This window comes from Carassius carassius, chromosome 9 (assembly GCF_963082965.1).
Source record: "Carassius carassius chromosome 9, fCarCar2.1, whole genome shotgun sequence".
NCBI classification, from domain to species: domain Eukaryota; kingdom Metazoa; phylum Chordata; class Actinopteri; order Cypriniformes; family Cyprinidae; genus Carassius; species Carassius carassius.
In genome coordinates, this window is record NC_081763.1 from 18731635 (window position 1) to 18746516 (window position 14882).

Below are 14882 nucleotides of genomic sequence, written 5' to 3' on the forward strand. Positions count from 1 at the left end.
CTGTGAACAAAAGTTAAATGTGTTCAGAATAATTGTCATAGTTTTAGTGACAATTACAAAAATTATAAACCAAGTATAAAAAAATGTACAGAGTTTTCATGTTAGTACATATTTTATAAAAAAATTAATTTGGTACCAAGGGGGAGTTTTGCCCCACAGGTGAGGTAAAATACCACCAGAGCACCAGCACTTTTAGCTTTAAATAAAAAAGAATGTAATCAATTATAAATTACTAAATTATAATAGCCTATTTGAAAAATATTTTAGCTCATGATGCTAACTGGATAGCTACAGCTAACTTGAGGCAATTATTTCTTTTAATATAAAGTCCAAATATTTTTATTTAACCAACTAGTTAGAATACATTTGATGGCAAAACAAAGGATCTGATGTTCAGGACAGAGTAACTTACAAAAATAGTTACAACAACAGTTACAATGAAAATGTCTTTACTTTATCTACTGATTATTTTGGCAAAAACTGTTTTCCCCCACTCTACCCAACATACATCAATGCTAATTCCTTAAATCCCCTCCTCTGCTTATTATACTAAGAAATAATAGAAACATTTATCAGAATTCAGGAACTTTCATTGATCTACATAAAAAAAAACATAAAAAGCCATTTATAAAATAAATAAATAAATAAAAATGCAATTATAAAATAAATTAATTAATTAATTTAAAAAAAGCATTTTCAGCACATATAATTATAACTCCCTTTTGACATTCTGACTGCAACAGCTCGTGTTTGCCAGAGATAATAAAAGTGATATGGCAACACAGAACGCAGACTGTTTAACACGTTCAAGAGTTTAGACCAATGGGGAGACACGCATCCAACCTTTGGTCCAATAGGAACAAGAGGACTTCGAGTCGTCAACGGCTCTCGTCCAATCACGAAACGTTCCAACACTAGTGATGGGATTTATGGCTCTTTGATGGGATCCGGATCTTCGCGATCCGTTCCTTTCAAAGAGCCGTTCAAAAGAACGGCTCTTTTGGCTCTTTTTAAATATTTAGTCAGTTTTAAGAAGCCAGCTTGGGGGCATCTCAGTTTATCCTGGAAATAATTACTGGGAGGAAAAAGGAGGTGAGATTTGTAGTCAAATAATTAAAACTCAGATATCACACACCAATATCTGAGTTTGAATTATTCTGAAATATTGATTATTACCTCGTTTGTCATGTGTGGACTATATTCCATAGGGTTGCACAAATCCCTCTGCTTAGACAGTGACATCACTATTTTGGATTTACCTTTAGTACAAAGTTTGTGTGTGTGTGTAAAGCTACGTTGACTTATGTTATTCATACAATACCTACTCAAATAAACATCAAAAACAAAGCCGGCTGCAATGAATTTCTGTGCAAAACAGCTTTTACTACAAACACTTTCACACAAGAACATTGTTATCACACAAGAACATTTTGATAGAAAACAAAAAATATTTAAAGTAGATAAAATTAGAATAAATAAAATGGAAATGTCTACATACTACATACTATTACTACTGTAAACTTTGCAAATAGGACATCAGCCCCTTCAAGTCAATGAACAATAACAAAGTGGGCTGCAATGAACATGCACAACTAATAACTAATAACATAACGCTATAAAGGGTTGGCCTGCGCTGTTCTGTCTCGCGGAGGAGCTCATTTGTGTGCATCTGTGTGAAACACGCATAGGAAAAAAGAACGAAAGAAAGAACGGCTCCCCTCCAGCCGCGACTCGGCTCCCATCGTTCATGTTTATGAGCCGTTCAAAAGAATCGGTTCGTTCGCGAACGTCACAACTCTATCCAACACGGACCCAGCCCAGTGCGAGGAGAAGAGACGTTACATCCTGCAGTCCTGATAGTAGCTGAAAATTTGACGATATAGAAAAGTTAAACCAGCTCAATTCATCAGTAGAGGGTGAGTTCAACGATTATATTGTATTACCTACACAAGCACACTGCACCTACGTGCTCTGTTCACCATAATTGAGAGATTATTCTGTAGCTGCATGGCTAACTGAAAGATACAGACCTGTAAACTGGAATGCCACATTTGTTTTTACATCAATAACTCTGCTTATTAAAAATAGTTCAGTTGTATTAGCAAGTATAACGTTACATCTTTCATGCTGCACTCTAACTGAGCAACCCAAAGTGTTTATTTACACACGTTTGCCGTAATAAAGACAATAACATCTCTCGTAACTTAACGTTACTGCTGAAAACTGGCATAGAAGAATTCAAAAAGTATCCGAGCAGAAGAAAATACGTTGTTTTCTATTTCAAATTTTCTGAATCATATTTTTCCCCCTTAGCAGATCTGTACTCTTTATGTGTTTGTGAAAGTATTGCACCCTGTCATCACCATCTCCAGGATCCATGTCTTTTTTGGTGAGTGAACTTGATTGAGTTAAATGACTATTGGTTGTCAAAGTGATTGCGTGTGCATTAAATCGCCACTACTTCTCCCTTTCCTCAGCGTTGGGTGTCAGAGAAACTCAGTGTGGAAAGCCTGAGGGATCTGGAGTTCTTTGGAGGTGAGTTCAGAAGTACAGCATCTCATGCCGCTGTGCTTCTCGTGGCTCTTTCAGCAAACCCACCTGCCTGAGCTTTAGTCCACACTCGCTGGGGGTGAATGTGAAGGGGAGTCCTAGAAACTCAAACTTGTAGTTCCTGTAACACACTCAGATTTAAAGATGTCTCTGCAGCACACAGTACAACAATTGGCCCATCTTGAACTCGTCAATTATAGTAGTACACATTTTCGGACACAAATCCCCCTCATAGTCAGCTATGCAGGCCTTTAAGATCTCTACATATGCGGATTACTCATTATCACAACCAGTCGGTACCATCGGAAAATCAAAAATGAAGCATTTGGTTTACATTTTTTTTGCCTGTGCTTTTTATATATATATAAATTTTTTTTCAGTTGTTTTGAGTTTTATTTGTCAATGTGTTATGCAGTGTGGGGTGACAGTGTTTGCGTCATGGTGACTAATGATGGCGGTCACAGCAGAGTCTGTGTGTCCTTGTGTCTGTGAGGCTGTTTAATCTCTTCCTGTGGTGATGTATCTGTGTGCAAGGCTGGCTGTGATGTAGTGTTATTGCTAGGTGTTGATGGATTGCTTCTGTGGTGCAACTGACAGCTGAGTCACTGCAAGAGGTGGACTGATCTGTGTAGGAGGTCTAACACTTCTGAAGCTGTAGGAAATCTCTACGGAGGAATACCACATGTATTCGCAGATTGTTAGCTTTTACTTAAACTAGTTTAGAGGGAAATCCAGATTTCAAAACCATTTGATAGCTTTTTACTTTTTGATGCATGTACTTTTGGATAGTATTTGGCATCCATCTGTAATAATAATTTTGTATCCATGTTTTTCCCAGTTAGTTGTAATACATAACAGTTTAATATACACTGTTGTTCAAAAGTTTGGGGTTAGTAAGATATATATATATATATATATATATATATATTAGGGCTGGGATAAACGATTATTTTTTAAACGATTAATCTAGCGATTATTTTTTTCCCACTGCATCGATTAATCTAACGATTAATTTTTCCAGGCCGATTCGATTTCGATTATCTCCCCATTAATTGACTACTAACAATTTATACATGTTGATTTACATATCTGAATGAAAAAAACATTAATTCCTTAACATTGCAATATATGTTTATTGCTCTTAAAATTACAAAATAAAAGACAGACTAAGAATGCATTACTTTGCACTTGTATAGAGATAGCATTCAATAAAACCTTGAAGCCTTGAAAACACACAGCTTACTGAAACAAGCTTACTGAACACATAGGGCCTAGCTTACTGAAAAAATAAGTTCTTTCAGATGAAAATAACAACTTTATGTCTAGTATTCAATAAAAAAGGTCACCCAAAATACTTGTTTAGAGCAATTGAAAGAATACAGTAACCAATGTAAACTTGAGGGCTTTAAGCTAATACAGAGAGTGCTTTTCCAAAAAATAAAAAATAAAAATTAACAGTGGGAGCCAGCAGCCTGTCATGGAGAAAAAAAATCTCTGAATGCTCCACGTGAAACTTTGGAGTTCCTCCCTTTTTCTATCGTGTCTAATGATTTTGGTTAATATGCACGAGGGAGGGAGAGAGAGAGAGAGAGAGAGAGCAAGACAGCGCTCGTGTAGTTTGAAGACTGTGAGTGCGCGAGCGCGCGTGAAACTTTGGTGTTTCGCCCTTTTTCTATCGTGTTTAATGATTTTGATTAATATGCACGAGGGAGAGAGAGAGAGAGAGAGAGAGCAAGACAGCGCTCGTGTAGTTTGAAGACTGTGAGTGCGCGAGCGCGCGTGAAACTTTGGTGTTTCGCCCTTTTTCTATCGTGTTTAATGATTTTGATTAATATGCACAAGGGAGGGAGAGAGCAAGAAGCGCTCGTGTTGTTTGAAGACTGTGAGTGCGCGCGCACAGCCGGGGCTCTCTCTCGTACGCACCCTGTCAGGCGCAGCAGTCATTCACATCACTCACCGATCAAATAAGGCTTTGACAGCCGGCAAAAAAAAAAAAGATCAATGCAGAAAAACCCCTGGATTGGTTAGATAACGTTGGACAGAATGTTGATCCGGCCATCGCGTATATTCAGCGCACATAAGGTAAACGTTTTACAAACGTTTTTTAGAGAAATAAAAACAGGTCGACGTATTTTTTTGCGGCGACGTCATCGATGACCTTGACGCGTTGTCCCAGCCCTAATATATATATATATATTTTTTTTTATAAATGAATTAGTACATATATTCAGCAAAGAAAACATTAAATTTATAAAAAGGTGATAGTATATCTAGTATCGGTTTCAAATAAATGCCATTCTTTTGAACTTTCTATTCATCAAGTTCCTAAAAAAGTATCAAGGTTTCCACAAAAATACCAAGCATCACAACTGTTCTCATTAAGCACCAAATATTATAAGCATATTATTAAAATGAAATCTGAAGGATCATTTGACCCTGAAGACTGGAGCAATGATGCTGAAAATTCAGCCTTGCCATCACAGAAAAAGAAAATATTTTAAATTGTTTTCAAATAGAAAAACAGCCGTTTTAAAGTGTAGTAATATTTCACAATATTGCTGTTATTACTGTATTTTTGATCAAATAAACAGAACATTGATGAGTATAATAGACTTCGTTCAAAAACGTACTGACCTCAAACCTTTGAAACCAATTAAAAATCATCTTTGTAGTGGGACAAACAGTCATGTAAACTGCAGTCGTGCAAACTGTCATGTAAATATTGAAAACATAATTTCAGATGTGCGTCATGTATAATTCTCTGGTTTCCAAGCTCTTGCTGACACGTCGCCTTGTTCAGGAGCGTTATTATAATGCCATATAGTGTTGAGAAAAAAAAAAGAAAAAAAAAAAATATATATATAGTCTATAGCCATGGTAGTCTGAATGCTACATATTACCTAATATCAATAGGTTATTAATGTTTCCCTTTGGTAAGATGGTGTATAATCCATTAAGGGATTTTTTTTTAGATGTTACTTTTTGTATATCTGCTTTGACTGATTTTGCTGCGGTCCATAATCGCCGCTCCATGTCTGCTTTATGCTAATGTCTGTTTGCTTTTGGCTGTTCTGTGTTCCATGGCAATGTGTCAATAAAAAGGTTTGAAAACCAAGCTTATGTTCAATTAAAAATGTCAAATAACAATTTTATTAAAGTAATTGTTTAAAAGAAAAGAAACATTTTTTTTCCTGATGGTTTGTCGTTTTGTTGTTGAATTGAATGCTCAAGAGATATAAATAGAATTTCTGCTTGCTTAAATGATTTTTATAATTTAGTATATGTCAGCATGCAGTGATGAAGATTATAATATACATGGTATAATATTTAAAAGAAAAAAGTGTTGCTTGGAAGGATGCTGACTCTCAGAACACTAAATGAGGTGTTTCTTGAATTTGTGAGAACCACGTTAAAGGCAGATTGTTTGTTTGTATGTGTCTTTTGCGTCATTTACACGGTTTCTCCACACCAGAGCAAACTCAGGCAAGCCCACTAAGGAAAGTAAGTGTGGAATATCTTCCAGCTTTTCCATCTGCCTGTTGGTGTGGGTGTGTGATAGTAGTGAGTGTACGAGAATGTGAGATGGTGTGTGCTTGTGTAAGTTTGCAAATGTAAGTTTAATGGTGTGCGTGCACTCAGATGAACACATCCCCCTGTGCTCCTGTGTTTGCCTGCATGCACTCTTTGTGCTGCTGTGACACTCACCTCCACACTCGTGCAGACTGAGGCTCCAGAAGAGGCAAGTGCTCGTATTTAAGTTAGGAATGAAAGTGACAAAAAAAATTCAATAATAAAAAGGGAGATGACATACAGCCAAGTATGGTGACCCATACTCAGAATTTGTGCTCTGCATTTAACCCATCCAAAGTGCACACACACACACTGTGAACACACACACAGAGCAGTGGGCAGCCATTTATGCTGCTGCGCCCAGGGAGCAGTTGGGGGTTCGGTGCCTTGCTCAAGGGCACCTAAGTTGTAATATTGCCTGCCCAAGACTCGAACCCACAACCCTCGGGTTAGGAGTAAAACTCTCTAACCACTAGGCCACAACTTCCATTTTTGTTTCACCCAAAAATTCACTATAAGGTTTGTCTATTATGGTTCCAAAGTGTGGCTGTTTCCGTAAATTTTACTTGCCTTGTGATTTGCAAAGCAAGTGCATTTAGACAATTTAATGATATATAAATTAATTGATAATAATATATTCAAATTTGAGTTACGACAATTTAATAGTCTGATTAACTTGCAAAAACATTAATCAGAATGTTTTTAATCAGAAATTATATTTCTATTCAAAACTCATTTGCATTGTAACTCAGAACTGTTCATTTTAAAGCAAAAAATATATATAATAAATGCCAGGTTTGTTGTGCATTTACTATAGTAAAAACAATTATTATTAAAGGGGTCCTGTTATGTTATTTTACAAAATTTAGATTTTGTTTTGGGGCTATACTAGAACAGGCTTTCATACTAGGATGTTATATACATAGAAATATATACATTATTACAATACCTCTCTCCCCAGTCTGGCATGAACGGCTCAAATATTTCCTGAATCAAATGAAGGCCCGCCTTCTAAAATATGAGATGTACCTGTGATTGGTTAGCTGGGCCAGTGTGTGTTGTGATAGGCTCCAGTCGGCGTCTGGTAAGGAAATGTCATGCCTCTTACCAAAGCTGCCTGCTGCGAGCTTCAGTTTAAATATCACGCAACATCAATTTGAGCACAATTTAAACCCAGATGATTGTAACCACTCTTAAGTTTGTCCGTCTTGGGAACAGTAGCGCGTCTCCAACATAGTGATAACACTCGTTGTCTTCTCTTATACAGCTCAACCAGGTCTCGTCCTATTCGTCGATATTTGTGATATCACAAATCTCTGAAAATATGCATTGTAGTCCAAATGAGTCATTCGTTGTAGTTTTAAAAAAGTGATTTCTTTTAAATAAAATACTCCTTTGAAGTGGACTTTGAGCTGTGTAATTTTGTGCCCCGTAGATGGTCTGATCGCATGCTTTAATCTCGTGCACGAGCAGAACCTTTCCTCTCTGGAGAAGAGTTCAGTCTTTGCTCTTGCAAATTCCGCCGTGAATGTAAATAGAGAATCAGCCATGGCGCGAACGCAACTTGTCTTTAAAGGGAATGGGAGATCAGACTCTGATTGGTTTATTACACGTTACGTCCAAAACACCCATGACTCATTAAGAGAATAGATACAACTCTGCACCCGGCACGCCGACTGTTTTTTCCCTTTGTTAAACTAACAAAAGTGGATTCAGACATGCCCTTAGTGTACTTGCACTGTGTGCTTCAGACCATGCACTTAGATCGTTAAAATAGGGTCCATGGTCTGGATTACCCCTCATTGATGCAATTTAAGACATCTATCTTAAGAAATTGCTTCTTAAGAGTTGTCACATAGAATGAACCGACCCCAGGAAAAATGATGTCGTCACTGGTCGCCTAAGCATGTGAAGTGGGATGATACTCATTGTGTTAATGCTACACATGGATTCATCCTGTCAGAGCCTGGGCTTGCTGCACTGTTCACTGACTTAGTCCTGCAAACACGATTTGCCATAGACCTGCATGATCTCCACTGACAGATAACTCTCATCATATATGTGAGGAATTAATATTCTTATTGTGAGTTCTATGGTAGAGCGAAAGGAAACTTTGATATAAGCCAAAAAAAAAAAGGATTTGATCTGTATGGGATCATGCATATCTATAACCAAATGCGACAGTGAATTGTAGTTCATTTGATGCTTATAACATGCTTTTGCCCATACTCAGAGTTTTGTGAAACCATTCCTGCTGCAGTTTTCAACTTCTCTATCTCATACTGAGTCTCAGAACAGTTGGACTGAATCTTTAATCAGTCATAATCTGCCATTCCTCGCTTGATCTGTGTGATTCTCTCAAGAGCTTTGCAATGGCTGGGATTTATCAGTGTATGCACAATAAAAACCCTTCTCCTCTTCAAAACCAGGTTGGTTTGTGGTGTTATCACAACAGTGGCATCATTGTCTGTGATTGTACATGTGTGTAATCTTGAAACGTTTCCTAATTCACTCAAACTGGCATTGATGGTCTAGTATATTTGGTTGATATCCCAAAATACTATGATGTATTATGAAGGAAAGCTTACATGCACTTAAAATCTTTGCTACCCAAACACTGCTTGCATAGTGACACCAGTCCTTTTAGAAATGCTAAAAGTTGATGCATTATCACATTCAAATTACAAATCGAGTATTTGTTTCCCTATATTATTTTCCAAATTCCCTATGATATCTTTGAATTTACAGTGAGTCAGAAAAGTATTTGGACTCTTACATTGTGCTTAAAATGTGCTTAAAACTCTCTTGCTGTGACTCTTGTTGAACAAATGGTCATAAGGTCATTGTAGTAAATTTACAAAATTCCCACAGGCACAACAGCAGAGGAACCGCAGATGTACGCTAAAGTGTTTTCATTTTTGAAAGAAGTCTCTTATGTTCACCAAGGCTGCAATTATTTGATCAAAATAGTAAAAACAGTAATATAGTGAACAATTATATTCAAATATAGAAGTTATTTTAAAATTGATGTCAAAGCTGAATTTTCAGGATCATTACTCCAGTCTTCAGTGTCACATGATCCTTCAGAAATCCTTCTAATATGCTATTTTCTGCTTAAGAAACATTTCTGATTATAAAACGATATTTTTGGGAAAAAAACGAATATTTTGTAAAATTATAGATGTCTTTGTCACTCTCAGTGACATTTGATTTGATATTTGGTCATTTAATGTAATGATTGGAATTAGGATTTCACACATGTGTGAATTAAGTGTTGAAATACTTTGTTGGCTCACTGTATGACTGAGTTCCCACAAACCACTTTCACAAATGCACCTCCATTAAAATCACAGGATTCACAACCTAATAATTGAAGTATGTTAAAAGGTTTTGATTGTGTTGAATGTGCAGTAGAAATGTTCTGGGACCTGAGGTGTGTCTCAATCTGCTCCCTAATGTCTCAGTATTTGTTAGATTACAGCATGAGATTAAGTTCACAATATTCTCTCTGACATCAAGAAGCTGATCGAGACACAGCCGTGGTCAGTTTGTTTATTTACCGTTTCCACATTTGACTAATGACTGTGTTTTTTTGGCTCAGGCCCATGAGGACAGTCAAGAGTCTCTGAGCCCTGTCCCACACAGAGACACCATGGGAAGCTTTCTTCCAGACAACAGCGCCTATGAGCTGCGCACTGTCATAGGTGAGGCCAAGGCTGCACTGCACTAGAACACACATCTCTGTGATTCCTCCAGCTGATGAGTGTGTGTGTGTGTGTGTGTGTGTCTGCTTGTGTAGGCCGAGGTTTGGAGAACTTGATGACAGTGAATCTGGCCAGGTGCAAACCCACAGGGGAGTATGTGGCCATCCGACGCATTGACCTGGATTCCTGTACCAATGACATGGTCAATTACTTACAGGTTAGTTACACGCTTCTCCCACGACATCTAGGAGATGGATAATTCATATTAAAATGCAATTTTATAAATTGTATAATTATGATATTTAAAAAATTAAGTATATTGATATTTTGTTATGAAATAATTCCAAATGTAAAATAATTATAATCATTAATATAACAGTTTGACTCACAACTGAAATTCAGGTAGCACTTTATTTTACAGTCCTGTTCCTCATGTACATACTATGTACTTATTATAGTAATTACAATAACTATGTAATAACTAGGTACTAACCCTGAACCTACTCCTAAACCTAACCCTACCCCATGTAGTTACCTTGTATTACCAGAACTTTCTTAGATAAATACACTGTAAGTACACTATAAGTACATGTTAGTACACGTACTGTAAAATAAAGTGCAACCGAAATTCATATTTTTGTTTTATTCGCAAACATTACATCACAAATAACTGTTTCAAAATAAGCTGATTTTAGCAACATATGCTTTTCTTTTGGAAAAGATAGATAGATCGATAGATGGATGGATGGATGGATGGATAGAGAGAGATTTAGTACAATGTTATTTTACTATTTAGTATTTATATACTGTAACAATGTTCTTTCGTGGGAAGAAGGAGGCGGGAACCTGCGGACAATCAAAATGAAACTTTAATTACAAAATAAACACAACTAAAACCCAGGCCTGGTCCTCTCTCATCCTTCACTGTCGTCACTCCTCTTTTGAATCCTTCCATCTCCTCCGTGGGACTCGAGACCAGTGAGTGTTGCAGGTGTCGTTCATTTCCAATCCCTCCACCGCCCTCGCTCCTGTTCCCACGGCTCTCAGCCCCGCCCCACTCGTCACATATACTTTCTAGCATACAAATATAGTATTTATTATTTTATTTTAATTTAAAAAAAAATTTTGTAGTTAAAGAAATAGTTTTAGTATAGTTTTTATAGTTGTAGTTAAGAATAACCACACTGATTTAGTGTGAAAGTGTATTTCGATTTGTGTTTTGAGTAAATTGGTGTTTTTATTAGTTGACATTGGTGCAAAACCAAAATACTAAACTAGTCTGTTAGTCCTGCATATCGCTTGCATATATACATAAACATTGCAGCCAGTTTCTCTGTTTTTCTAAAGGGAGAACTCCATGTGTCTAAGCTGTTCCACCACCCCTGTATCCTCCCGTACAAGAGTGTCTTCATCGCTGAGAATGAACTGTGGGTGATCACACCCTTCATGGCCTACGGTTAGCTGAGACATTCTCTATCAACTATTTCAAGTCCAAACTGCTCATAGTAGCAGTTGTAAATGTGTTTTGTCTACCGATCCTTTGTGTTCCTCTTCTCCATCAGGATCAGCACGAGACTTGCTCAGTATACATTTTACTGATGGTTTGAGTGAGCAGACAATTGCCTACATCCTGCTGGGTGTGCTGAGAGCGCTGGAGTACATCCATCAGATGGGCTACGTTCACCGGTGAGGAACACTTCTACACTCATGATTTGTTGTTATTATTAGTAGTCAAACAGGTTAATTATTCAACAACCACACCAGACTGTCAGCCTGATGTCTTTAATGTAGGTGCTACAAGAATACTGAAGTATATATTCTCATCTCTTTAGTAGTGTGAAGGCAAGCCACATCCTGATTTCAGCAGATGGACAGGTGTATCTGTCCGGTCTTCGGAGTATCTTCAGCCTGATCCGTCATGGTCAGAGAACACGTGTTGTGCACGACTTTCCTCAGTACAGTGTTAAAGTACTACCTTGGCTCAGTCCAGAGGTTCTGCAGCAAGTATGTTTGAAATATACCTCCGATCTCAAGTTTGGAGTCTGTAAAAGATTCTTTTAAATTGTAATAATATTCCATAACATTTTTTGCTAAAAATAAATGCAGCCTTTATACACATATTAGAGACTTTTTGTATTTTTTATTAAAACATCTTTCTGACCCCAAACGTTTAAACTGTACTGTATACTGACTATATAATACATTGGAAATTATATTATGTATATATATATGTAAATTATAGAATCTTCAGGGATATGACTTCCGCTCAGACATTTACAGTTTGGGCATCACTGCATGTGAGCTAGCTAATGGACACGTGCCCTTCAAAGACATGCCTGCTACACAGGTGAGGCAAACACTTGCTTTTTTTATCAATCTCTTTTTGCTTTCCCTCCTTTATATCTTGCTTGATTTAACTTGATAAACTATCTCTTTGCCTATAACAGATGTTGTTAGAGAAGTTGAACGGTACAGTCCCCTGCCTGCTGGACACCACTACCATCCCCCCTGAAGAACTGAGCATGAAACCGTCCCGCTCTGGGGCTGACTCTGGGATCTGTGAGGGCCCCGGCGTCGGTGGAGCTCGCCACACAAACGGAGAACCTTCTTCCTCCTCCGGTGGAAACCCGTACAGCAGAACATTCAGCTCTCACTTTCATGCCTTCGTGGAACTTTGTCTACAGAGAGATCCTGAGAAAAGGTAAATAACACTCTACTCTTTGTGATTTATATTTATTTTTAAAGAAATAATTCAAAATTCTATCATTCACACACCATCCCATCATTCCAAACCTATATGATTTTCTTTGTTTTTCTGGAACACAAAAAGAGAAAGTTTGGGAACAGACTGACCACTCATTACTTTATAATTAGTGCTGGGCAACAATTAAACATTTTTATCGCGATTAATCGCATTATTGTCTGCTATGAATTGCAATTAATCGCATTGTTATGCACAACTAATAATGCATTCAAAAGTAGTGTATTGTGCACTTTTTTCATTTAAAGTATGCCTACTGCTATATGAACAAAAGTGGAATAACATTTGGTTTGCAAGGTAATAACAAGGTGTTTTTTACAGCAGTGTTGCTTTTACATAGTAGCAGTTAAAATATTTATTGTTACCTAAATCTCAACTTATAACATTAATGTAATGAAATTAAATATAAAACAAGCCGTTTATCACTGCCAGGACGTTTTTATTGAAAATATTTTATAGTTTGTTATAGAAAAACAAGTTATGCTCAGAGTCCAGAGCCTCGATCATAACATTATAACAGGCATCTTCCTATTAGAGACCTGTACGATCATGGGACCCATCACAGCAGAGTGCGGCGCAGGACAACACTTGATGGGTGGGTAGAGACTCGTGTGTGCGGGATGTAGAGGAATAATTAGGGTGTGCTCACACTAGGTATTCTTAACCGTGCCGGAGCGCATTCGTTTGACTAGTGTGATCCTTCTGTTTAGCAGTCCCTGGCTCAGTTGGATCCGGCGCGGTTCAGTTATATATAGATCAGTCAGTGTGAGCGCTAACTGCACCGGAGTGCTTCTGATATGTGCTGCATGATATATTTCTGAGCGGCAAAAGCGATACATCTGTAAAGCAATATATTGTGCGAGGGCCGTTTGTTACCGTGTCCCATAAGACTCAAAATAATAAACCACAAAGTTAACAAAACGATTCACTCCACTGTGTTGAGTGAGATCGTTTCTCTGCTGTCTTCACGTGCTATCAGAAACTTCCTATTTCCAGCTTATAAAGTCATGATTATGAGCTCGTTGCATTCTTTTCTGTAAAAAAATAACCGTGGACAGTGGTTTGTGAATGTTGATGCTTAGCCTTAATAATTTGATCGGGAGCATCCCCTCCTGTGACCCATGATTTGTCTGTATTAGCACACGATAAAATAATTGTCGTTAATCAATTAATGCATTAATGTGATAATGCGTTAACTTGCCCAGCCCTATTTATAATGAAAGTGAATGGGGATCAAGGCTGCTGAGCTTCAAACTATAAATAACTGTAGCAAAAACGTTTCACAAAAGTAATGTATACTTTAATCCCTTGTTTTTTTTGTGTATACTTTTGTGTATAATGTATACTTTTGTGGTGTAATAAATAGACTAAAAGTATGTTGTTATGTCTTCCCACAGACCCTCTGCCAGCTCTCTGATTGGCCATTCCTTCTTCAAACAGGTGAGTCTTATCTTCTTATTAATTTTATAACGTTAACACTGTTGTTTTCCCATTTATTAATGTGAGGCTGATTTGAAACAGTCTGCATTGTATAAAGCGCTATATCAATAAATGCAACTTGACTCAATGCATTGTTGTGGTCTATATAACGTTTTAACATTGTAGATAAAGCGCAGATCATCTGAGGCTCTTCCTGAGCTTCTGCGTCCAGTTTCTCCAATCAGCAGCTTAGACTGCATGCAGCCTCAGGATTCGCCCACTGGACTGGCCAGTCTGGAGTCTGATCTCAGCCAGCTGGATGTGGATGACTGGGACTTTTGACATTAAACGGATGAGAAATGAAGAGATGATGGACTGGATGATTTTGAGGGTGGTGTTGTTTTGGTTGTGTTTTAAGGGAGAAAAAGGGAAGGCTGGTGCTATGTGAATGTGAGCTTCAAAGATGTTACAAGAGACCCTGGAATGTTTCTTGTCGTCTTTTGTGATTTGTGTATATCACTGAAACTACAATGATAGACTATAAACAGAGAAATGAAAAACCAGCAGCCTTCATAGCCTTGCTAATGTATTCAGAAGCATGAACTGAAGCAAACTCTTACAGACTGGCCATGTGACAATGGTTATCACTCGAGGCTACCAAAACCTGAACTAATGACACTCTATGAATGTCTACCAGCTTACAGCAACACAGGTTCACAATAGAATTCCCATGTGTCCTAGATATTTGTCCAGTGAAGCATAAAGTGCTGTCAGTAAAGTCAACCTAAGCACAGCAGTATTCAAAATACAGATGGATTGTGGGGATTAAAACTATCAACGTCTCAGAGTTTCTTCCTCCAACAGAAATATGCTAGAGG

At 37.5% G+C, this 14882-nt stretch overlaps 1 protein-coding gene across 1 annotated transcript; it reads left to right on the plus strand.

Moving 5' to 3' along the window:
- Nucleotides 1-2238: 2238 nt before the first annotated feature.
- strada (STE20 related adaptor alpha) lies at nucleotides 2239-14797 on the plus strand. The gene is made up of 11 exons (XM_059558144.1): nucleotides 2239-2389; nucleotides 2478-2535; nucleotides 9722-9824; nucleotides 9920-10041; nucleotides 11172-11280; nucleotides 11387-11510; nucleotides 11657-11828; nucleotides 12067-12171; nucleotides 12272-12525; nucleotides 13983-14025; nucleotides 14191-14797. Exons 3-11 carry the CDS (start codon nucleotides 9773-9775, stop codon nucleotides 14344-14346), a joined length of 1137 nt encoding a protein of 378 aa, XP_059414127.1. The 5' UTR covers nucleotides 2239-2389; nucleotides 2478-2535; nucleotides 9722-9772; the 3' UTR covers nucleotides 14347-14797.
- Nucleotides 14798-14882: the final 85 nt, after the last annotated feature.

What these genes read in the sequence shown, in the direction of transcription:
- strada (XM_059558144.1), top strand. Translation starts at nt 9,773, where the DNA reads ATGGGAAGCTTTCTTCCAGACAACAGCGCCTATGAGCTGCGCACTGTC. An exon ending in CAGATGGGCTACGTTCACCG is followed by an intron (nt 11,511 to 11,656) that starts GTGAGGAACACT and finishes TCATCTCTTTAG; the next exon opens with TAGTGTGAAGGCAAGCCACA. An exon ending in GCCATTCCTTCTTCAAACAG is followed by an intron (nt 14,026 to 14,190) that starts GTGAGTCTTATC and finishes TTAACATTGTAG; the next exon opens with ATAAAGCGCAGATCATCTGA.